This window comes from Scyliorhinus canicula, chromosome 10 (genome assembly GCF_902713615.1).
Source record: "Scyliorhinus canicula chromosome 10, sScyCan1.1, whole genome shotgun sequence".
NCBI classification, from domain to species: Eukaryota; Metazoa; Chordata; class Chondrichthyes; order Carcharhiniformes; family Scyliorhinidae; genus Scyliorhinus; species Scyliorhinus canicula.
In genome coordinates this window covers 144821593-144845619 of record NC_052155.1, presented here as the reverse complement: position 1 = coordinate 144845619, position 24027 = coordinate 144821593, and the positions used below count along the sequence as shown (strand labels likewise).

The following is a 24027-nucleotide window of genomic DNA, read 5'->3' as shown; positions in this document are numbered from 1 at the left end:
TTTTCCTCATCTCAGTCCTAGTCTACCCTGTATCCTGAGACTGTGTCCCCTAGTTCTAGACTCCACACCAGGGAAAACCTCCTGCCTGTATCTAGTCAGCCAGCCTTTTTAAAATGTTATACTTTCCAATCAGATCTCCTCTCATGCTTCTCATCTCTGGTGAATACAGGCTCAGTTGAACTGATTTCTCCTCATAGGACAGTCCTGCCAACCCCAGTATCAGCCGAGTGAACCTCTGCTAAACTCGCTCTACGGCAAGACTATCCTTTCTTAAGTAGGGAGACCAAAATTGCACGCAATACTCCAGGTGTGGTCTGACCAAGACCCTGTATAACTGCAGAAAGATATCTCTATTTCTGAACTCAATTCCTCTTGTAATGAAGCCCCACATAACATTTGTCTTCCAAACTGCTTATTGCACCGACCTCTCCACTTTCATTGAGTGGTGTACAAGGACACCCAGATCCCTTTGCACGTCCACACTCCCCAATATATCACCATTTAAATAACGCTCTTCCATTCTGTTTTTCGACCCGAGTTGTATAACTTCACATTTAGCCAAGTTGTACTGCATCTGCCACGTGTTTGTCCTCTCACTCAACTTGTTTAAATAACCTTGAAGTTTCCTTACATCCTCGTCACAACTCACAATTTCATTCAATTTTGTGTCGTTCAGCAAACGTGGAAACATGACATATTGTTCAGGTTTGCCAATCTAAATATAATCCATTTATCCCTATTTTGTGTTCTGTGGTTATTATAACCTCGAAATTGTGGTCCAAGTTGCTGTACATTCATATTAAGCTCTCCTTTCTGCTACTTAACTTTGTATCAGCCAGTCTCATTAGTATTCTCTTTTCTTTCTTTTTTTAAATAAATTTAGCGTACCCAATTATTTTTTTCAATTAAGGGGCAATTCAGCGTGGCCAATCCACCTACCCTGCACATCTTTGGGTTGTGGGGGCGAAACCCACGTAGACACGGGGAGAATGTGCAAACTCCTCACGGACAGTGACCCAGGGCCGGGATTCGAACCCGGGTCCTCAGCGGCGTAGGCAGCAATGCTAACCACTGTGCCACCGTGCCGCCTGTATTCTCTTTTCTAACTTAAAAGCCATGATGTGGAGATGCCGGCATTGGACTGGGATGTGTTGGACTGGAGTGAGCACAGTAAGCAGTCTTACAACACCAGACTAAAGTCCAACAGGTTTGTGTCGAATCACTAGCTTTCGGAGTTTCGGCAGCTCCTTCCTCAGGTGATTCACCAAAAGGTCAGAAAGCTAGTGATTCGAAACAAACCGATTAGAACAAACAAAGAACAAAGAAAATTACAGCACAGGAACAGGCCCTTCGGACCACCCAGCCTGCACCGATCCAGATCCTTTATCTAAACCAGTCTCCTATTTTCCAAGGTCTACTTCCCTCTGTTCCCCGCCCGTTCATATACCTGTCTAGATGCATCTTAAATGATGCTATCGTGCCCGCCTCTACCACCTCCGCTGGCAAAGTATTCCAGGCACCCTCCACCCTCTGCGTAAAAAACTTTCCACGCACATCTCCCTTAAACTTTCCCCCTCTCACCTTGAAATCGTGACCCCTTGAAACTGACACCCCCATTCTTGGAAAAAGCTTGTTGCTATCTACCCTGTCCATATCTCTCATAATTTTGTAGACCTCAATCAGGTCCCCCCTCAACCTCCGCCTTTCCAACGAAAACAATCCTAATCTACTCAACCTTTCTTCATAGCTAGCACCCTCCATACCAGGCAACATCCTGGTGAACCTCCTCTGCACCCTCTCTAAAGCATCCACATCCTTCTGGTGATGTGCCGACCAGAACTGCACGCAGTATTCCAAATGTGGCCTAACCAAAGTCCTATACAACTGTAACATGACCTGCCAACTCTTGTACTCAATACCCCGTCCGATGAAGGCAAGCATGCTGTATGCCTTCTTGACCACTCTATCAACCTGCGTTGCCACCTTCAGGGTACAATGGACCTGAACTCCCAGATCTCTCTGTACATCAATTTTCCCCAGTACTCTTCCATTGACCATATTGTCTGCTCTTGAATTTGATCTTCCAAAATGCATCACCTCGCATTTGCCTGGATTGAACTCCATCTGCCATTTCTCTGCCGAACTCTCCAATCTATCTATATTTTGCTGTATTCTCTGACAGTCCTCCTCGCTATCTTCAACTCCACCAATCTTAGTATCATCTGCAAACTTGCTAATCAGACCACCTATACCTTCCTCCAGGTCATTTATGTACATCACAAACAACAGTGGTCCGAGCACGGATCCCTGTGGAACACCACTAGTCACCCTTCTCCATTTTGAGACACTCCCTTCCACCACTACTCTCTGTCTCCTGTTGCCCAGCCAGTTCTTTATCCATCTAGCTAGTACACCCTGAACCCCATACGACTTCACTTTTTCCATCAACCTGCCATGGGAAACTTTATCAAACGCCTTACTGAAGTCCATGTATATGACATCTACAGCCCTTCCCTCATCAATTAACTTTGTCACTTCCTCAAAGAATTCTATTAGGTTTGTAAGACATGACCTTCCCTGCACAAAACCATGCTGCCTATCACTGATAAGTCTATTTTCTTCCAGATGTGAATAGATCCTATCCCTCTGTATCTTCTCCAACAGTTTGCCTACCACTGACGCCAAGCTCACAGATCTATAATTCCCTGGATTATCCCTGCTACCTTTCTTAAACAAAGGGACAACATTAGCAATTCTCCAGTCCTCTGGGAACTCACCCGTGCTCAAGGGTGCTGCAAAGATTTTTATTTTTTTATTTTTTATTACTTTATCGTAGTTACAAAGTCAGGGCTCAGAGTGTGGACAGAGGCGAACCCCTAATCCAGCTCCTTGCCTGCTCCAAAAACCAATTCAAATTGAATCCAACTCATGGTCCCAATAAAGGAAACATACCAGATCTGAGCCAAAAGGCTCAATCTACGCTCAATCTTAGCCAAAAGGCTGAGAAGCGATGGGATGCTGCAAAGATATTTGTTAAGGCCCCAGCTATTTCGACCCTCGCTTCCCTCAGTAACCTGATGATAGATCCCATCCGGTCCTGGGACTTGTCCACCTTAATGTCTTTTAGAATACCCAAAACTTCCCCCTTCCGTATGGCAACTTGACCTAGAGTATTTAAACATCCATCCCTAGCGTCAACATCCGTCCTGTCCCTCTCCTTGGTGAACACCGATGCAAAGTATTCATTAAGAATCTCACCCATTTCCTCTGAGTCCACGCATAAATTCCCTCTTTTGTCTTTGAGTGGGCCAATCCTTTCTCTCGTTACCTTCTTGCTCCTTATATACAAATAAAAGGCTTTGGGATTTTCCTTAACCATGTTAGCCAAAGATATTTCATGACCCCTTTTAGCCCTCTTTATTGCGCGTTTGAGATTCGTCCTACTTCCCCGATAATCCTCCAAAGCTTCATCAGTTTTGAGTTGCCTCGATCTTATGTATGCTTCCTTTTTCATCTTAGCTAGTCTCACAATTCCACCCATCATCCATGGTTCCCTAATCTTGCCTTTTCTATCCCTCATTTTCATAGGGACATGTCTGTCCTGCACTCCAATCAACCTTTCCTTAAAAGACTCCCACATTTCAAATGTGGATTTACCCTTAAACAGCTGCTCCCAATCCACATTCCCTAGCTCCTGCCGAATTTTGTTATACTCTGCCTTTCCCCAATTTAGCACTCTTCCTTTAGGACCACTCTCGTCCTTGTCCATGAGTATTCTAAAACTTACGGAATTGTGGTCGCTCTTCCCAAAGTAATCACCGACTGAAACTTCAACCTGGACGGGATCATTCCCTAACACCAGGTCCAGTATGGCCCCTTATCGAGTTAGACTATTTACATACTGCTCTAAAAAAACTCTCCTGGATGCTCCTTACAAACTCTGCTCCATCTACGCCTCCAACACTACACGAGTACCATTCAATGTTGGGGAAGTTAAAATCTCCCATCACAAACACCCTATTGCTCCTACATTTTTCTATAATCTGTCTGCATATTTGTACCTCTACTTCATGCTCGCTTTTGGGAGGCCTGTAGTAAAGTCCCAACAATGTTACTGCACCCTTCCTATTTCTTAGCTCCACCCAAATTGCCTCAGTGCTCGAATCCTCCATAGTGTCCTCCTTAATCACAGCTGTGATAGCATCTCTGACTAGTAATGCAACTCCTCCACCCCTTCTACCTCCATCTCAATCCCTCCTGAAGCAGCTAAACCCTGGGATATTCAGTTGCCAGGCCTGCCCTTCCCTCAACCAAGTCTCAGTAATACCAATAACATCATATTCCCCGGTACTAATCCAAGCCCTAAGTTCATCTGCCTTACCTGCTACACTTTGGACGTTAACCTGGTGTTGTGAGCCTTCTTACTAACTTTAAATGTTCAAGCTCAATTCCAGTGCCTAAAGTGATATTTGGCCCTTTATTGGTACTTTATTGCTGCATTGTTGGAGCTACCATCTTCAGATCAGCCCTCTCTGCCTGTTGCAATAATTGTAAAAGATCCCATGGCACTGTGTGTTCTGGCTAATAGGTCTCCCTCAACCAACACCAGAAAACTAGGTTATAGAGCGATTCATCTGCTTTATATTTGTTGGACCTTGTTGTGTGCGAATATCTCACTGTTACGTTCCTACATTCATGACTATGAAGGATCTTTGGACAGTCTAATCTAGTAAAATGTGCTTTAAAGATGTTTCCCCTTCAACTGTTCGAGGAATGGAGATGGCTATGATGTGAGTTGTTAAGGGCTCATAGCCGATACTTACGCTTTTAAAACATCTTAAAATCAAAAACAAATATTTGGGACTGGATTTTCAATTGATGGCGTTGCAGGTACAAATTGAAAGTTGAGCTCCGAAAGGGATCCAGTATAATTTTCAATTTTCAAAGGACATGCGAGAGGGAGGGAACAGGAACACAAATCACCACCAATTAACAAACCCTGAAACTGTTCAAGGAGCTGGCGAAGAGCTGTCCAAACTTAATGGGATTTCAATCTTTTTTGGATGAAGTTGAACAGTCTGGTTCATCTTGGGCCGTACAGTATCACAATGATTAGCATTGTTGCGTTACAGTGCCTGGGATCCAGGTTCAATTCTGACCTCGAGTGACTGTCTGTGCAGAGTCTGCACGTTCTCCCCGTGTCTGCGTGGTTTTCCTCCAGGTGCTCCGGTTTCCTCCCACAGTCCAAAGATGTGCAGGTTAGGTGGCTTGGCCGTGCTAAATTCCCCCTTAGTCTCCAAAAGGTTAGGTGGGGTTCCTGGGTTACGGGATAGGTTGGAGCCTGACACTCTCATTCAGAGGGCCTGTGTAGACACGATGGGCTGAATGGCCTCCTTCTGCACAGTACAGATTCTATGATTCTATGATCTTAGTGCACATGGGGCCTGCCGCAGGGCAACAGAAAGCTTTTTTCCATTTTCTTTTAATGAAATTTGTGAAGCCAGGTGGGGTGCTGTTGTACTTCAGTGTAGCCATTATGCACTATCTTTATCTTCCTGTTCCTTCCTGAATTGTCTGCTCTCCTTGACAAGAACACAGGCACTCCCAACATGGCTGTCACCTGTCTTTGTCACTGGTGCTGTAGACCCACCTCCTAGTGGCACTGAGTGCCTCCAATGGGGTGCCAAGTTCGCCTCTAGTCCATTCAGCCCATTTACATTGCAAGGTGTAAGTATCGCTTTGTCAGAGTGATATAGTTCAGGCACAGATAAGGAACCTGAAATTGATCTGAGTGTCCATACCCCGACCTTGCTTTGAAAATCCAGCCCATGGTTTCTCACCTTTAAAGTGTCTCATTTTGTTGCACATTTGCAGATTCAACGTGCCCTACAAAACGTTAGTGATGACAGCATCCGCAGCCAAGCCACCCTGCAAGAAAACGGGCAGTGGCCTTCAGGGAGCTCGGATCCTGAACAAGCAACGGACAGCTTTATTGATCAAACCTGTATTGCTGGGTCTGTCGACAGTGATCAGACGCAGTGCTCAGAAACACACACAATGTTATGTGTTTTACAAAAAGAGAAGATATTTAATGTAGAAAACTTCGACAGTCGTCCTCCTGCTTCCTCTAACCACCAGATGATTGCAGCTCCATGTGCTGAAAAAAACACTGAGGAGATAAATAGTTTAGCTGGCAGTACACATTATTTACACACAACACCTCTAGAGACTACAAGACACCGTTCAGCTCTTAATACCAGTACCTGGCCGAGCAATGAGATTTATGTTCAAAACGGTGCTGGGGTCTGTCAGAATGATAATTCTGTAAGGAGTAATGCACCAAGTGTGAGCACAAATCAGGAGAACTTTAATCTTGCTCCACAAAATTCTACTGGGACAAGCAAATTAGTGACCTTCCAAATTTCTCAAGACAAACTGCAACAAAGAAACATCATGTTTCATTCTTCAGAACCATTACCGCTTTTACTTCAGCCAAATAAAGACAGTCCCATGCATGAGAATGTGTTCAGAGAAAGCAGAGTCAAATTGAGAGATGCTGTAGTGCAGACTGATGAGATCACTGGGGATTGTGCGACTGAAAGACACCGTCAGGTAAAGAACTGCAATTTACTTGCATTTCAGTCTGGAGGTCTGTTGAAAAAATCAGCATCTTTGGATACTGGACTGCATAATATTGAAAACAATGCTCAGGAGCCAACTGCTATCCATCCAGCCCACTGTCATCACTGCCACCACTGTTCCTGTCACCACCATCACTGTTCCTCAACGTGGTTTAATGAAAAGGATGGAAAGACTGCTGTATCACATACAGAGAGACAACTGATCAAGACCTTGCAGCAATTACAGCAAACAGCAAGGATCATCTCTGCATCCCCGGTAAGTACAGAACGACTGAAGGAAAAGAAACTAGTAAATTTTATATTGTACAAGCAACGTATTGGCTAGGTCTTCATCACGTGACCCAGACCATAGCAGGACTAATCCCAAAATGTATCCTCTGAGCATTTTTCATTGCATCTAGAGTGCCCATGCCTGGTTCATGACGTACAATATTTAGTGAAAGACGTTGAGCGGGATTCACCGTCCCGCCTGTGACATTATCATAAATTTGCAGAACTGTAAGGGTTAATATCATGTCCAAATCAACCACTAGAGGGAGCTAGATGTAGGCCTGTATAAAGCATCAATGCTAAGCCTTGGGGGTGAGAGGTTGAGGAGAAAGCTAGAGGACAGACTGAAGGAAAGATAGTGTGAGTGAGAGCAGATCATAGTCTATTAGTGTAGAGATTAGTAGTAGGTGAGTATTGATTGTATGTTTATTATCAACTGTTTGTTATATAGGAGTAAGTGTCAAATCCAATTAAGTAGTGTTAATAAATCTACAGTTTTGTTCAATATAAAAGCTATTTGTGGTCTTTGTGAATTTTATGCCAACTGTGAATTAGCAACATAAAGAACACCACACCACCAACCCCGTTTTCTCACAACGCGCCCTCGCTGGCAGCGGGATTCCCGCAGCCGGTCAATGGGGTTTCCCATTGTGGCCGCCCCATACCATCGGGAATCTGTGGGCATGGGTACGCTGCCGGTGAAGCAGAGGATCCTGCCAAAGGACAATCCCACAGGTTGTTTTTTCATCTTGCAGGTATGCGTAAGCCTCAGTATTCTGTCTAAGTACATACATTTGGATTGGAACTACTTTAGAATCCATGGGCAGGATTCTCCCCTGCCCGGCGGGGCGGGCCGTACCGGCGCCAAGGAGTGGTGTGAACCACTCCGGCGTCGGGCCGCCTGGAAGGTGCGAAATCCTCCGCACCTTCAGGGGGTAGGCCGGCGCCGGCGGTGTTGGTGCCGGGCCAGCCAGTGCCAAAGGGCTTGCCGTCGCGCCAACTGCTGCCAAAGGGCCTTCGTCAGCTGGGGCAAGTTGGCATATGCACGGGAGCGCCAGCGTGTGGTGGGTTCTTCACACCAGCCATGGCGGACCGTTACACCGGCCGGCACGGAGGGAAAGAGTGCCCCCACAGCACAGGCCTGCCCGCAGATCGCCAGGCCACCATGGGGACCCTCCCCGGGGCCAGATTCCCCCCACGCCCACCCCCCCCCCCCCCCCCCGAGGACTCCTCAGGCCGTCCGCAGAGCTAGGTCCCGCCAGTACAGACATGTGGTGGGATTCTCCGAACCCCTGCCGGGCCGGAGAATCCCGCCCCATATTTTCAGCTTTTCACTCTTTTGGTGCTGCTGTTACCTCTTGCTTCAGATTTTGTATTCTTATGTTTGAATGACCATTTACTGTTGCTTTGTAAATTCTCTTTTTTAACTGTAAGTGTTATTCTTGAAATATTCTTGGACACTCAAACTTTTGCTGCTATTTGTTGCCATACTCTTCCACATTTTCATTACTCTCCAGGCAAAGAAATTTCTTCTAAATTCCCGATGACTTATATTATAAAGTAACTTTACATTATAAAGTTACCTTCTAGTGCTGGTCTCTAGTTTTTTTTCTCAGCTCAGTTTAGCTCAGCTGGTACGTGATGCAGAGCGAGGCCAATAGTGTGAGTTCAATTCCCCTACATGCTGAGGTTATTCAGGTGGGCAGCACGGTAGCATAGTGGTTAGCACAAATGCTTCACAGCTCCAGGGTCCCAGGTTCGAATCCCGGCTTGGGTCACAGTCTGTGTGGAGTCTGCACGTTCTCCCCGTGTGTGCGCGGGTTTCCTCCGGGTGCTCCGGTTTCCTCCCACAGTCCAAAGATGTGCAGGTTAGGTGAATTGGCCAGGCTAAATTGCCCTCAGGGTCCAAATTGCCCTTAGTGTTAGGTGGGGTTACTGGGTTATAGGGATAGGGTGGAGGTACGGGCTTGGGTAGGGTACTCTTTCCAAGAGCCGGTGCAGACTCGATGGGCCGAATGGCATCCTTCTGCACTGTAAATTCTATGAAATTCTATGAAATAAAGGCCCCACCTGAGGCGCAGTGATTATCTGGTTAAATCACCATCAGTCAGCTCTCCCCGTCAAAGGAGAAAAGCAGCCTATGGGAGTCATAGGTGGGACAATGGCAACATTACTTGCAACTGCTCTGAGGAAATCATTCAAGGACTTTTATTCAGTCGTCACTCTTCTCAAGCACCGTGGAACTTATTCATCCTTCTGGATAAGTATAACTTCACACTTCTGACAAGCCTTGTACATCTTAATTGCACCTCATTTAATGCCTCCATATCCTTCATATGATGAGAGCATGCAAAGTTCTCACTGTGTGGTTTAAACTTGATGCACGTTTAGCATAAATTCTCTACTTTTTAATATTACCCATTTAGAAATAAACTCTTAGTGTTTGTTTTGGTTATGTTCTTATTAACCTCCATTGCAACTTTTGTGATGTGTATTTGTTCTCTTTTGCTCCTCCACCTCATTTAGATTTTATTTTCCAAGTACTATGTGACCTTCTTATTTTTCTTACCAAAATGGAAATACTCCGCAATAATTAGTCTTAAAATTCATTTGTAAATTATAAGCTTAGTCAACAAGTTTATTATTGCTTCCTTGCACTCCCAGTTTGGTGTCATCCATAAACTTACAAAATTATGGATGGAATTCTCCTGTACCCCTGCTGGCGGGTTCAATGGAGGACGGGGAGGGGAGGAAGAATTTAATAGGGGGCCTGTGGTGAATTCATGCTGTATTGTAATTCACAATGTATTGTATTATGTCCTTGTGGGCTCTGTCTGTGAGCCGTTGCGCGGCTCTGCCCATAGGGGGAGATGAGGAGCTTGTACAGGGCTCCACCCTTGGCTCCGCCCATGGCCCCTCCCACTACTGGAAGTATAAAGTGCTGCAGCCGTGTGAGCCTGCCCTCAGTTCTTCTGGCCGCAGGCAGGCTCAGTTGTAAGACTATTAAAACCACAGTTTACTTCCAATTGTGTTCTGAGTGAATTGATGGTCACATCAATTTAATAGTCTTAGAAAACTTGAAGAAAACTACTATGGAATCAGCCCTCAAACCTGACTGACTAGAACTCAACCCGCAGGCTGCAGAGGCGAAGGAAATCTTTCTACACTGGCTTCGGTGTTTCAAGGCCTACATGGCTGAATCAAGCACATCTGAGACTACAGAGGAGCAGAAACTCAGCATACTGCATGCACGGGTGAGCTATCGCATCTCTACGCAACTCAATTGCACCACCTCATATACTCAGGCCCTTGCTATGCTCGACCAATTGTACGTGCAGCCGATAAACGAAGTCTACGCACGGCACATTTTCACTACCCGCCGCCAGCGCCCCGCAGAGTCACTGCAAGACTTCTTGCGCGATTTAAAAGCCCTTGCTCGGGACTGTAACTTTCAGGCTGTAACGGCCTCCCAGCATATGGAACTCGCTGTTCGTGATGTATACGTTGTGGGGCTTAGGTCTAACTATGTGCGCGAGCGACTAGTTGAGAAAGGGGCCCAGAACTTGGAGGACACGGTAGAGCTAGCAACTACTATGGAGGTCGCATTCCGAATTCTAAACTAATTCCCCGCGGACCAAGCAACCCTATCGTGGGCCCCCGACCAGCAACTGCCCCAGGCCTGCGCCGCGCGGCCACCCACTCACTATGGAGCGCCAGCGTGCCATTTTTGTGGCCAGCTCCAACACCCACGGCAGCACTGCCCGGCCCGCAACGTGACCTGCAGCAGCTGCGGTCGCAAAGGACATTATGCCAGAGTATGCCTGGCAAAGTCGAAACTTTCTATCTCCCCCGCAGTCCAGAGCACTCGCCCCCCCAACTCGCAGGCCCGCAGACCCCGTAATGCTGCAGCGTGTCTGCCGACTCCGCCTCCACCCGACATGTGTGTGTGTGGTGGTATGATTAGCATAGCTGCCTGCCATTGGTGCAGAACACCGGCTCACCATTGGCCCTGGTCGGTCTTGTGCCTCTCGACCGGTTGGTTGAGACCAGTCATGTGACGGCTCCCCGATTGGTCGAGAGGCTGAGTTAACCCTGCCTCCAGGGCGGGGTATAAATACCCAGTACTCCCGGCAGTCGTCCTTCTACTGTAATCGACCGCAGGGCTAACATCTAGTAGATTAAAGCCATACTTTTGCTCAGTAACTCGTCTTGCGTTCAATTGATGGTACATCAGTGTGACTCATGGGGGCCCGCCAACTTGGCAATCCTCCTCCACGCGGCCAGTCACGTGCGAATCATGGGGCCTGCCATCTTCCTCGCCGCCCGCCACGTGCGATCCACTGGGGCGGCCATCTTGGATGCCATCTTCTTCGTCACCCGACACGTGCGATCAACAGGGGCCGCCATCTTGGCCATCAACCGAAGTTCACCTCGACGACTACGACCTCAGCGGACAGTCATCACGGGGCCACTCCAGCACTGCTGATCGAGCCGCCGACTACCCGTAGCTCAACGCAATCACGTTGGACCAGTCACGTCCGAAGCACCTCCAGAGCTTAATGATGTTCGTTTGACTCAACGGGTACAGGACACCGTGCCTCTTAGACTCTGGGAGATTCATCTTCTTTCTTCAGGAGGACCAATGGCGGGTCAGTTATGCTGGGCGCCTTTTAAATATGGCACTCAGTGTGGCGGCTAGGAGATTTTCACAGTAACTTCATTGCAGTGTTAATGTAAGCCCACTTGTGACACTAATAAAGATTATTTTAAAAGATTATTATTAATGTGCCAGATTGAGCAGAAGTGTACTGAATCTGCTCTTGAAAGGAGCTCTCTCCAATGGTCTACACAACTAAGCAAGCAATCTGTTAACTTTATTTACAAGTGGCATTTGAACTGTATTGGGTTGCTTAATTTGAGTTAGTAGCACGTAGAGAGAGTATGTTTAAGTGTTTCCTTTTGTTTAAGAACTGAAAACTGTTAAACTGATCATTTTAAAGCTATTTTCTTTGATTTCTGAGTTTAAATTAAAGCTTGCTTCAACACAAAGGATACCTAATGGTCAGAGTCATCACTCCTAAGGTGAAGTGTCCTTTCCTCACAGTTTTACAAATTAAAAAAATAATGTTTATGGTTCTTGTCCGGAATCCTAACAAATGTTGGTTGGGGTCTGGTCCCATAACCTAACAACCTGCAGTTGTGCCAGTATATTTGGTCATTTACTTTCACCACAATCAAGGTGATAACTACTCTAGGCACATCCCAATCTGCAATGTGGGCTGACTCCTGTTGAGTGTTGACTGACTCTCTGATGCTCAGCTCTGTCAATGGTTTGGCAGTCTTGTCAAAATTAAATTTGACTTTGCTATTTCACCTGGATATTTTCTACTCATGCCTATTACTACTTCTGGCTTCAGTAGATTTTTTGCAATTAGGAGAGTCGTTTGGGTGCAGCATGACATTTGTCTTTGGACTGGATTACTTTCTTTGCCTTCAGTTGGTATATTTTTCCACTTAATTATTGCCATCTGTGCTAGAATAGGGCAGCAGGGTAGCATGGTGGTTAGCATAAATGTTTCACAGCTCCAGGGTCCCAGGTTCGATTCCCGGCTGGGTCACTGTCTGTGTGGAGTCTGCACGTCCTCCCCCTGTGTGCGTGGGTTTCCTCCGGGTGCTCCGGTTTCCTCCCACAGTCCAAAGATGTGCGGGTTAGGTGGATTGGCCATGCTAAATTGCCCGTAGTGTCCTAATAAAAGTAAGGTTAAGGGGGGGGGGGTTGTTGGGTTACGGGTATAGGGTGGATACGTAGGTTTGAGTAGGGTGATCATGGCTCGGCACAACATTGAGGGCCGAAGGGCCTGTTCTGTGCTGTACTGTTCTATGTTCTATGTTCTAATTGCTCAATTTGTTGATAATTCCTTTGGCGATTTTCACTGTTGCCTCAGCCTTTCTATTGAACTGAGATAATGTATGGTGTTAAATTTCCCAATTATTTGTGTTTGTACGAAGGCAGGTTTTGACCTTTCCACTTCTGCCGCCCAGGGGATACAGGATAAGGTAGTTTCAAAAACTGGGGTGGGGGAGGGGAAGGTCTCGGAAATTTATGAAGAGCTCATGGAGTGGGAGGAAACCCAGATAGGGGAGGTAGAGTGCAAGTGGGTAAGGAAATGAACTGGGTAAGGAAATAGAGATGGGTCTGTGGGAGGATGCTCTGAGTAGAGTCAACACATCCTCATCATGTGCCAGGCTTGGCCTAATTCAATTCAAGGTGGTCCACCGGGCACAGATGACAGTGGCCCGAATGAGCAGGTTTTTTGGGATGGAGAACAGGTATGGGAGGTGTTCGGGATTTGCGGATGTCATGTCCACGAGGGTGGCACTTGAGTCCAGAGGTGGCGATTTTTGGAGTGTCAGAAGACCCGGGAGTCCAAGGGACGAGAGAGGCTGACGTTTTGGCATTTTCCTCCTTGGTAGGCCAGAAACAGATCCTATTATCTTGGAGGGACTCAGAGCCCCCAAAATCGGGGGTGTGGGTTAGCGACATGGCTGGGTTTCTCAGGCTTGAAAAAATTAAGTTCGCCGTAAGAGGATCAATGCTAGGGTTCGTCTGGAGGTGGCAGCCAGTTTCTCGATTTCTTTGGGGAAAACTAAACTGTCAGCAGATACAATAGTGGGGGAGGGGTTAGGGAATGTGGGGAGGGGTGGAGGGGGGGGGGGGGGGTAGGGGGAGTTTGTTTAGTTTAGGCGGGATCAGCGAGAGAGGATGGAGGGACTGGGGCATTGTATGTACAGTATAAGCTATGTTGGCTGGGTATGGTTGTTGGTTGGGAGGTGTTATATACTGAATTAGGTTTACATTTGTATTTGTTGTTAGAAAATCGTAAATGCCTTAATAAAATGTTTTTTTTTAAAAAAATGACAACTTATCCTGTTAATCAGAGATGGCGTGATTTCCTTAAATCATGCACACAAATTTCACAATTTCATTTAACTCTAGATCAGCCCAGGCGGGCTTCTTGAATTGCACATTTTTCACTTCAAATATTTCTACGGTAACCTCTATTGTGAATGTCACAGTTTAATTGAAGGGACTGCTTTTTCTTTGATTTCTGATGTGTTTAAGAATATTGGTAATTGGTGTGTTATTTTCTTAGTCGAGTTGGAGATGACTTTGTAGGCAAAGGATTAAAAGATCTAGAGTTTAACAGATGCTCTTCTTTACTTCCGAGGATCATTTTTCTGAGTGCAGTGCATTCCAAATGTGAAACTTCACCTGCTGGGAGTATATATCAGAATGCCGCTTGCTTGCAACCCATAATAAGCTTTTTTCTCCGGGTGACAAAGCATTGATGAAACATCATGGTCTGCAAGATCAGACATGTCACAAAATATTTCACACGCTGGGAGCTGACAATTCACCTTCAGGCTCTGGAGGACGATTTGGTTTTGAGCTGTTAGACTGGATACCAATGTCAGTGATAGTAGCAACTGAAAGCTTAACAAGATCTTATGATAACCCTTCAGTTTAACTGGAAAGTCAATGGGCAGGGTTCTCTGTTTGCCGATGCCAAAATCGTGAAACGCAATTGGGAAGAGAATCGGTTCCAATGCCAAAATGGTGGCGGGCACTGATTTGACGCCAAATCGCAATTCTCCATCACCTCGACAGCGGCGTCAATGCATTCCTGAACGGGTGTACAGAGAACACCGCTTGCATATCATTAGTGGGCCTGACCCAGTATTCTCCGAAGCCAGTGCGATGCTCCGCCTCCGATGGGTCGAGTTCCCGACATCATGTTTCGCCTATGCTTTTAAAAATCATGAAACCGGAGTCGTGGCTGCTGAAGGAGAGAGAGGAGGTGCAGAAAGTGTCCAACGTCGCCATAATTTTCTGACAGTTGTGACGCTGGCTGGGGGGCTTCTGCCAGGGACGGGGTGAGTGGTGGGAGGGTGGACAAGAGGTGGGCTGTTGGGTCGGAGTGGATGGAAATGGAACACCATTGCCACAGCCGGCAAGGCGGCCATGCAGCTGCGCACGCCGCTGACAGCTCACTGTGAACTTAGGGCCTTGGGTCATGGAGGTATCCCCCCCAGGCATCCCCATGCGTGCTGTCTGGCCCCAGCCGACCCATCAGCAGTATGGGCACGCTCCAGCACAACCAGTGCCATCTTGTTGGCTGGGATGAGTGTGTGTGGGGATTGTAATGTGGATGTGCGGCTGCAACTTGTCAGCCTCACGAGTGTCAATCATGGATCCGGTGAATCCCGCACCATTTTACATTGGAATCGATTGTGTTCCATGTGGCGCCAGTGCTAACCCCTTAACTGCAGCGGAAGCGGTCCAGGTGTGGCGCCAGTTTGGCTATCGTGGACGTCCATGAATTCTGTGTTGGTGTCAACACTTGGGGCGGGATTCCCCGTCCCCTGGCGCCGATTTCGTAATCAGTGATTGGGCGGAGGACCCCTTTTGACACCGGAATTGGGGGGCGGCGCCTGTTTGACGCAGGTTTAATCTGCTCCATCCCCTCTGAAACGGCGTCATCGCGGCGTGCGCCGCACACCATTGGGATGGCCTCAGCCCATCACCTGAAGGCCCTCCCCCCATGCTCTGCCCCCGATGGGCCGAGTTCCCAACGGTCTCAGCCATGAGGGAACCTGGCGTGGAGACTGCAGACTGTGTCAAGCGACGCCACAGTTGGGTGGGAGACGTGCTGCTGGTCGGGGTGGGGGGGGCTACCATGAGAGCTGGAGGGGCTGGTGGGGGGTGGCCAGAGGGGCACACTCTGGCAGGTCAGCACCATGTTTCTGCAAGTAGTCGCCGTGCGCATGCACAGCTATGGACCCAACCATTCTCCAGCCGTGTATTTCGTGGAGGCTGGAAGTTTTACGTGGTGCAGCTGCTACCCCTCACCAGTCACAGGATTGATGAGGGGCCTCCGACGCCGGGCCGCCCATTCTCCGGCGACCGAAGTATCGCCGCCAATCGCGCCGGCACGATCGCTGCTGCGCCCTTCGGGGGCCGTTGAAAGCGGCCATCGCAGCGATTCCCTGCGCTCGACGGGCCAAGTGCCCGCCGAGTCCCGGCGATGTTGTTCACGTGTGGTCCTACCCAGCAGGACTTCGGCTTTCTGGCTGAGGGGGTCGTCCTGGTGGGGGAGCGGGGGCAGCTGACTCCGGGGGGAGGGTGCCTCCACCGTGGCCAGGCCCATGATCGGGGGCAACCGATCAGTGAGACACTCATTCCGTGGGGGGCCTATGTTCCTCCACGCCGGGCCCCTGCAGGGCTCCGCCATGTTGCCCGGGGGCCAGCGCAGAGATGCCGTGGCGTGCATGCGCAGACCTGCGCCAACCGTGGAACGCATGTGCTGACCCACGCTGGCCATATAGAACAAAGAACAAAGAAAATTACAGCACAGGAACAGGCCCTTCGGCCCTCCCAGCCTGCGCCGATCCAGATCCTTTATCTATTTTATACTATCCTGTCTCCTATTTTCCAAGGTCTACTTCCCTCTGTTCCCGCCCGTTCATATACCTGTCTAGATGCCTCTTAAATGATGCTATCATGCCCGCCTCTACCACCTCCGCTGGTAAAGCATTCCAGGCACCCACCACCCTCTGCGAAAAAAACTTTCCACGCACATCTCCCTTAAACTTTCCCCCTCTCACCTTGATATCGTGACCCCTTGTAACTGACACCCCGACTCTTGGGAAAAGCTTGTTGCTATCCACCCTGTCCATACCGCTCATAATTTTGTAGACCTCAATCAGGTCTCCCCTCAACCTCCGTCTTTCCAACGAAAACAATCCTAATTAACTCAACTTTTCTAGGGTCGGCTTTCGGTGCCGGAGCAGCGCACAGCACTCTGACGCCATGCTAGCCCCCGAGGAGGGGAAGAATGACTGGGCCTGGAGGCCCATTGATGCCGGCGTCGCTCGCGCCTGTTTTGACGCCAGCATCAACAAATCCCTGCCCACATTAGCAGACGGAAGAGTCTCTTGGAAAAATATTCAACATTCCCCAACTAATTTTCACTTCTGACCTACAATGAACATAGAACATGTAGTGCAGAAGGAGGCCGTTCGGCCCATCGAGTCTGCACCGACCCACTTAAGCACTCACTTCTACCCTATCCCCCACAACCCAATGACCCCCTCCTAACCTTTTTGGACACCAAGGGCAATTTATCATGGCCAGTCCACCTAACCGCACGCCTTTGGACTGTAGGAGGAAACCGGAGCACCCGTAGGAAACCCACGCAGACATGGGGAGAGCGTGCAGACTCTGCACAGACAGTGTCCCAACGGGGAATTGAACCAGGGACCCTGGCGCTATGAAGCCACAGTGCTAACCACTGTGCTACCATGCTGGAATGTGATTAAGTAATTTTTTTTTTTAAAATAATTTTTATTGGAGAAATTTTTCAAAATACAAACATTTTAACCTCCCCTACATTTACATTTAAATTATAACAAAACAAAGTCAAACCCCCCTACTTAACAAAAAAAAAGAGAAAAAAAAAAAAAAAGTCCCCCCCCCCCCTACTCGCGCGCCCCCCCCCCCCGCCGGCGAACCGACAGTCAGACCAACTTATCATTTCTAGCAGCGTCCTCGGGCAGGCCTTGCCCGTGCCACCACCGCTACCGTACTTCCTTCGTCTTTGTCCCCCCCCCCCCCCCCCCCCCCCCCCCCCCCCCCCCCCCCCCCCCCCCCTCCCCTCCCGGGTTGCTGCTGTCACGGCCTCAGTTTCTATCTCTGATCCAAGAGGTCCAGGAAGGGTTGCCATCGCCTGAAAAACCCCTGCACCGACCCTCTCAGGGCGAATTGATCCTTTCCAATTGGATGAAGTTTGCCATGTCGTTTAACCAGGTGTTAACACTCGGAGGCCTTTCGTCCCTCCACTGAATCAAGATCCTCCTCCGAGCCACCAAGGACGCAAAGGCTAATATTCCAGCCTCCCTCGCCTCCTGTACCCCCGGTTCCACCCCAACCCCGAAGATCGCAAGTCCCCATCCTGGCTTGACCCTGGACCCCACCACTCTCGACACCGTCCCTGCCACCCCCTTCCAGAACTCCTCCAGTGCCGGACATGCCCAAAACATATGTGCATGATTCGCAGGGCTTCCCGAACATCTAATACACCTGTCTTCACCCCCGAAAAACCAACTCATCCTTGTCCCCGTCATGTGGGCTCTATGCAGTACCTTAAATTGAATGAGACTTAGTCTCGCACATGACGACGAGTTGACCCTCTCCAGGGCCCATGTCCCGTCCTCTATCTGTTCCCCCAGCTCTAACTCCCACTTATCTTTCAGCTCCACTACTGGTACCTCCTCCACCTCCTGCATAATCTTATAGATGTCCGAGATCTTCCCCTCCCCGACCCAGACCCCTGATAGCACCCTATCACTCACCCCCCTGTCGGGGAGCGCGGGGAACCCCGCTACCTGTCGTCTGGCAAATGCCTTCACTTGGAGGTACCTGAACGTGTTCCCCGGGGGGAGCCCAAATTTCTCCTCCAGCTCTCCCAGGCTCGCAAACCTCCCCTCTATGAACAAGTCCCTCAGTTGCCTAATACCCGCCCTCTGCCAGCTCTGGAATCCCCCTCCTGTGTTTCCCGGCGCAAATCTGTGGTTCCCTCTTAGTGGTGCCCCTATCAGACCTCCCACTTCCCCCCTGTGTCGCCTCCACTGCCCCCAGATCTTGAGGGTGGCCGCCACCACCGGGCTCGTGGTATACCTCGTGGGAGGGAGCGGCCATGGTGCCGTTACCAGTGCCCCTAAGCTTATGTTGCCGCAGGACGCCCTCTCCATGTGCTTCCAGGCTGCCCCCTCCCCTTCCATCATCCATTTTCGTACCATCGATGTATTTGCCGCCCAGTAATATCCTGAAAGGTTGGGTAACGCCAGCCCTCCACTATCCCTACTCCGCTCCAAAAAGACCCTTCTAACTCTCGGGGTGCCATGTGCCCACACATACCCCATGATACTACTCGTTACCTTCTTGAAAAAGGCCCTGGGGAGGAAGATGGGCAGACACTGGAACAAAAACAAGAACCTCGGGAGGACCGTCATTTTAACTGACTGCACCCTCCCTGCCAGCGACAGCGGCACCATGTCCCACCTCTTAAACTCCTCCTCCATCTGTTCCACCAGTCTGGAAAAGTTCAACTTGTGGAGGGTCCCCCAGTTCTTTGCCACCTGCACCCCCAAATACCTAAAACTTTTAACTGCTCTTTTGAAGGGGAGCCTCCCAATTCCCTCCCCTTGGTCTCCCGGGTGTATTACAAAGACCTCACTTTTCCCCAGATTTAATTTATACCCCGAAAAGTCCCCGAACTCCGCTAGTATCCCCATTACCTCCGGCATTCCCCCCTCCGGGTCTGCCACATACAACAACAAATCATCCGCATAGAGCGAGACCCGATGTTCCTCCCCTCCCCTTGTCAGTCCTCTCCACCCCCCTGAACCCCTCAGTGCCATCGCCAACGGCTCAATCGCTAATGCAAAGAGTAAGGGAGATAGGGACATCCCTGCCTAGTACCTCGATGGAGCCCAAAATATTCTGACCTCCTCCCGTTTGTTACCACACTTGCCATCGGAGCTGAATAGAGCAGTTTTACCCACTTGATAAATCCCTCCCCAAACCCAAACCTTTCCAACGTCTCCCACAAGTATTCCCACTCCACCCTGTCAAATGCCTTCTCCGCGTCCAGCGCTACCACTATCTCCGCCTCCCCTTCCACTGCTGGCATCATAATCACATTTAACAATCTCCGGACATTTGTGTTAAGTTGGCGTCCCTTCACGAACCCCGTCTGGTCTTCATGGACTACCCCTGGCACACAGTCCTCTATCCTGGTTGCCAGGACCTTTGCTAACAGCTTGGCGTCAACATTCAGGAGGGAGATGGGCCTGTAGGACCCGCACTGGACCGGGTCCTTGTCCCGCTTCAAAATCAAGGAGATCAGGGCCTGCGACATTGTTGGGGGCAGAACCCCCCCCTCGCGCGCCTCATTAAAGGCTCGCACCAGCACTGGACCCACCAAGTCCACAAATTTCCTGTAAAACTCCACCGGGAACCCATCCGGCCCCGGCGCCTTCCCCGCCTGCATCTGGCCTATCCCTTTAATTAGCTCCTGCAGCTCTATCGGCGCCCCCAACCCTTCTACCAGCTCCTCCTGTACCTTTGGGAACCCCAATTTGTCGAGAAAGTTCTTCATTCCCCCTCTCCTCTTCGGCGGTTCAGACCTATACAATTCCCTATAGAAGTCCCTAAAGACCCTATTCACCTCTTGCCCCTTCTGCACTACGTCCCCACCCCTCTCTCTCACTCCCCCAATCTCTCTGGCTGCATGTCGCTTACGAAGCTGGTGTGCCAGCATCCTGCTCGCCTTTTCCCCGTACTCATACGCCGCACCCTGCGCCCTCCTCCACTGCATTTCCGCCTTCCTAGTGGTCAGTAGGTCGAACCTGGCCTGCAAGCTACGCCGCTCCCTTAATAGCCCCTCCTCTGGTGCCGCCGCATATTTCCTATCTACTTCTAGGAGCTCCCCCACCAGCCTCTCCCTTTCCTGCCTCTCCTTCCTCTCTCTGTGTGCCCTTATGGAGATCAGCTCTCCTCTAATCACTGCTTTCAAGGCCTCCCAGACCGTCCCCACCTGCACCTCACCTGTGTCATTCATACCCAGATAGTTCTCAATGCCCGTTCTCACCCTTCTGCACACCTCTTCGTCCGCCAACAGCCCTACATCCAGGCGCCACAACGGGCGTTGATCCCGCGCCTCCCCCATGTCCACGTCCACCCAATGTGGTGCATGGTCCGATATCGCAATGGCCGAGTACTCCGTGTCCTGCACTCTCGGTATCAGCCCCCTGGTCAATACGAAAAAATCGATCCTAGAGTACACTCTGTGGACGTGGGAGAAAAAAGAATACTCCCTCGCCCTAGGCCTACCAAATCTCCATGGGTCTACCCCTCCCATCTGCTCCATGAACCCCCTTAACACCTCTGCCGCTGCCGGCCTCCTATTCGTCCTGGAACTCGATCTATCCAGCCCAGGGTCTAACACCGTATTAAAGTCCCCTCCCATGATCAGGCCCCCTGCCTCCAGTCCCGGGATGAGGCCCAGCAGGCGCCTCATAAAACCCGCGTCGTCCCAGTTCGGGGCATACACATTTACCAGTACCACATTCTCTCCCTGCAACCTACTCCTCACCATCACGTACCTGCCCTCCTTGTCTGCCACCACCTCTGCCGCCACAAACGACACCCTCTTTCCCACCAAAATCGCCACCCCCCGGTTCTTGATATCCAAGCCTGAGTGGAACACCTGTCCCACCCACCCCCTTCTCAGGCGGACCTGATCTGCTACCCTCAAATGAGTCTCCTGCAGCATTGCTACATCAGCCTTCAGTCCCTTCAGGTGTGAGAAGACCCTTGATCTTTTGACCGGCCCATTCAGCCCCCTTACGTTCCACGTGATCAATCGGATCGCAGAGCGACCCGTCCCTACTCCCTGTCGATTAGCCATGTCTTGTCCCTTGCTCGCGGGTCATCCCTCCTTTTCTGACCCGCTTCCCATAGCGATGCCCCCCCCCCCCCCCCCCCCCCCACCCCCCCGGCTCTCCCCTTCTCGTCCCTGGTCTTTCCAGCAGCAACCCGGTGTCCCCCCCCAGCCCCCCCCCCCTTCCCCCCCCCCCCCCCCCCCGGCTAGGACCCCTCCTAGCCGCGATGTACCCAACATCGTACTCCCGAGAGTCAGCTGGTCTCCGCTGACCCGGCTGCTCCTGCCACATTCCGACTCCTCCCGGTTCACCCCATCTGCGCCCGTGAAAGATCCCCTTAAAACCCCAGAGAAAGACCCGCATAATCAACCCGCTCCCCCCCGTCCCGTCTCCCCAACTTAACGATATAAATACCCAATGGCAACTAAATACATAAATACTTAACTACATACTTAAATAACAAAATAATTAACTAGCTATCAACTAACAGTGTGCCCAACCATCACCCTCCATCAAACAGTATAAATAACCGCAGATAACCATAACCCGAAAAGAAAAAAGGAACAAAAAACCCCCCCCAAGCACCCAAAGAAAAAGGGTAAGAGGGGTAAATAACTAAGGGAAATTGGAAACGGGAAGAAACACCCCATAAGAAGCCAACGACCCACAATAGAGATTTCAACAGTACAAATATACAGAAACACCCAACAACTCGAAACCTTCAAGATATTCAGAAAAGTCAACCGTTCGAGAAAAAACGCCCCAAACAATCCACGAAACTGTTACCCAGTTCCGACCTGGCCTGAAAAAGAAAAGGGCCACTTGCTCAATCAAGAGTCCCCAGGCAGCTACGACCGCCGGTGCTCCCAGGTTTTAGTTCGTGTCCAACTTTTCCTCTTGTACAAAGGTCCAGGCCTCCTCTGGGGACTCGAAATAATGATGTTGGTCCTTGTAGGTGACCCACAAGCGCGCCGGTTACAGCATTCTAAATTTGATCTTTTTTGAGTGTAGCACCGCCTTTGTCCGGTTGTACCGGGCCCGCCGCTTTGCCACCTCCGCACTCCAGTCCTGGTACACCCTTACCGTCGAGTTCTGCCACTTGCTGCTTTTCTCCCTTTTTGCCCACCTCAGGACTTTCTCTCGATCACTTAGCCGCTGGAACTGCACCAGCACCGCCATCGGGGGCTCGTTTGCCCTAGGCCTCCTGGCCATGACCCGGTATGCCTCTTCCAATTCCAGGGGCGCCGGACCGGCCCCTTCCCCCATCAGGGAGCTCAACATCTCCGCCACATATCCCGGGAGATCCGACCCCTCCAGGCCTTCTTCCAGGCCCAGGATCCTCAAATTTTTCCTCCTCATCCGAGTGTCCAGCTCCTCGAAGCGGCTCTGCCACTTCATGTGGAGTGCCTCGTGCACCTCCACCTTTGCCCCGATGACTGTGGCCTCCTCCTCCCTCGCGGTCATCTCCTGCTGCAGATCTTTAATCGACGCCTCTTGGATCGCCTGGGCTCCCACCAACCTGGTGGCCGTCGCGTTCATGGACTCTAAGAGCTCCACTTTCATCTCCGTGAAAAAACGGAGGAGAGCGGCCTGCTGCTCCTCCGCCCATTTCTTCCACTCCTCCGATGCGCCGCCGGCCGCCATTTTGATTTTCTTCCCCCGCTTTTTTTGGGGAGCTGCTGCCGTTTTTCTTGCCGCTCCACTCCGGGTACCGACCATAAAATCGGTCTAGTTCTCCTCAGGGGACCTTCCCCCACCGGGATTCGTTTTTTCAGCACCGTTGGGGCCCTCCAATTGGCCCAAAAACACCTTTGTCGCAGGAGCTTCCAAATGTGCGGCTTAGCTAGTCATAGCCGCAACCGGAAGTCCGATTAAGTAATTTTTGTGGCTGCACTGACCTATGCACAAATATCTGGGGCAGAATTCTCCCTTCGGGAGACAAACAGCCGATGCTGGAGTGAAACTCGGAGTGTTTCACTCCGGCATCGGAGACCGCTCCTCGCCCCCTATTCTCCCCCCCCCCCCCCCCCCCAGGGGGCTAGGAGCGGCGGCACGTGAATTCCGCGCGCCTGGTCTTGACGCTTGTGTCAAAGCGGCGCGCCGGGAATGACGCGACCGGCAGCGCCAAATTAATGTCAGCCGCGCATGCGCGGTTGCCGTCTTTCCCTCCGCTGCCCCGCAAGTCATGGCGGCTTGATCTTGCGGGGCGGCGGAGGGAAAAGAGTGCGCCATTTAGAGACGCCGGCCCGACGATCGGTGGGCACCGATCGCGGGCCAGACATCTGCTGAGCACGCCCGTGGTGCTCGATCCTCCCTCCGCCCCCCACAGGCCCCACACTCACCGGTCGCGCGCTGTTCACGCCGGCAGTGACCAGGTGTGGTTGGCGCTGGCGTGAACCGGTCAGGTTTGGTAGGCCGCAAGGCCCAACCGGGCCGGAGAATCGCCGGTCGCCGTGAAAAACAGCAAGCGGCGATTCTGCGAGCGACCTGTCGCAAAATGCGACATGCCATTTTTGGGGGGTGGGAGAATTGCGGGGGGTGCCAGGGCGGCGTGGTGTGATTCACCCGGCCCTCCTGTGATTCTCCCCCCCAGGCGTGGGGTGCGGAGAAT

General features: G+C 50.5%; 1 protein-coding gene across 1 annotated transcript in view; it reads left to right on the top strand.

Moving 5' to 3' along the window:
* The window catches only part of itprid1 (ITPR interacting domain containing 1), a 269051-nt gene that overhangs the window by 201283 nt on the left and 43741 nt on the right, over positions 1–24027 (top strand). Inside the window, exon 12 of the mRNA XM_038809821.1 lies at positions 5875–6897. Within this exon, the coding sequence (XP_038665749.1) occupies positions 5875–6897 (1023 nt within the window). The remainder of the gene's footprint in view (positions 1–5874; positions 6898–24027) is intronic.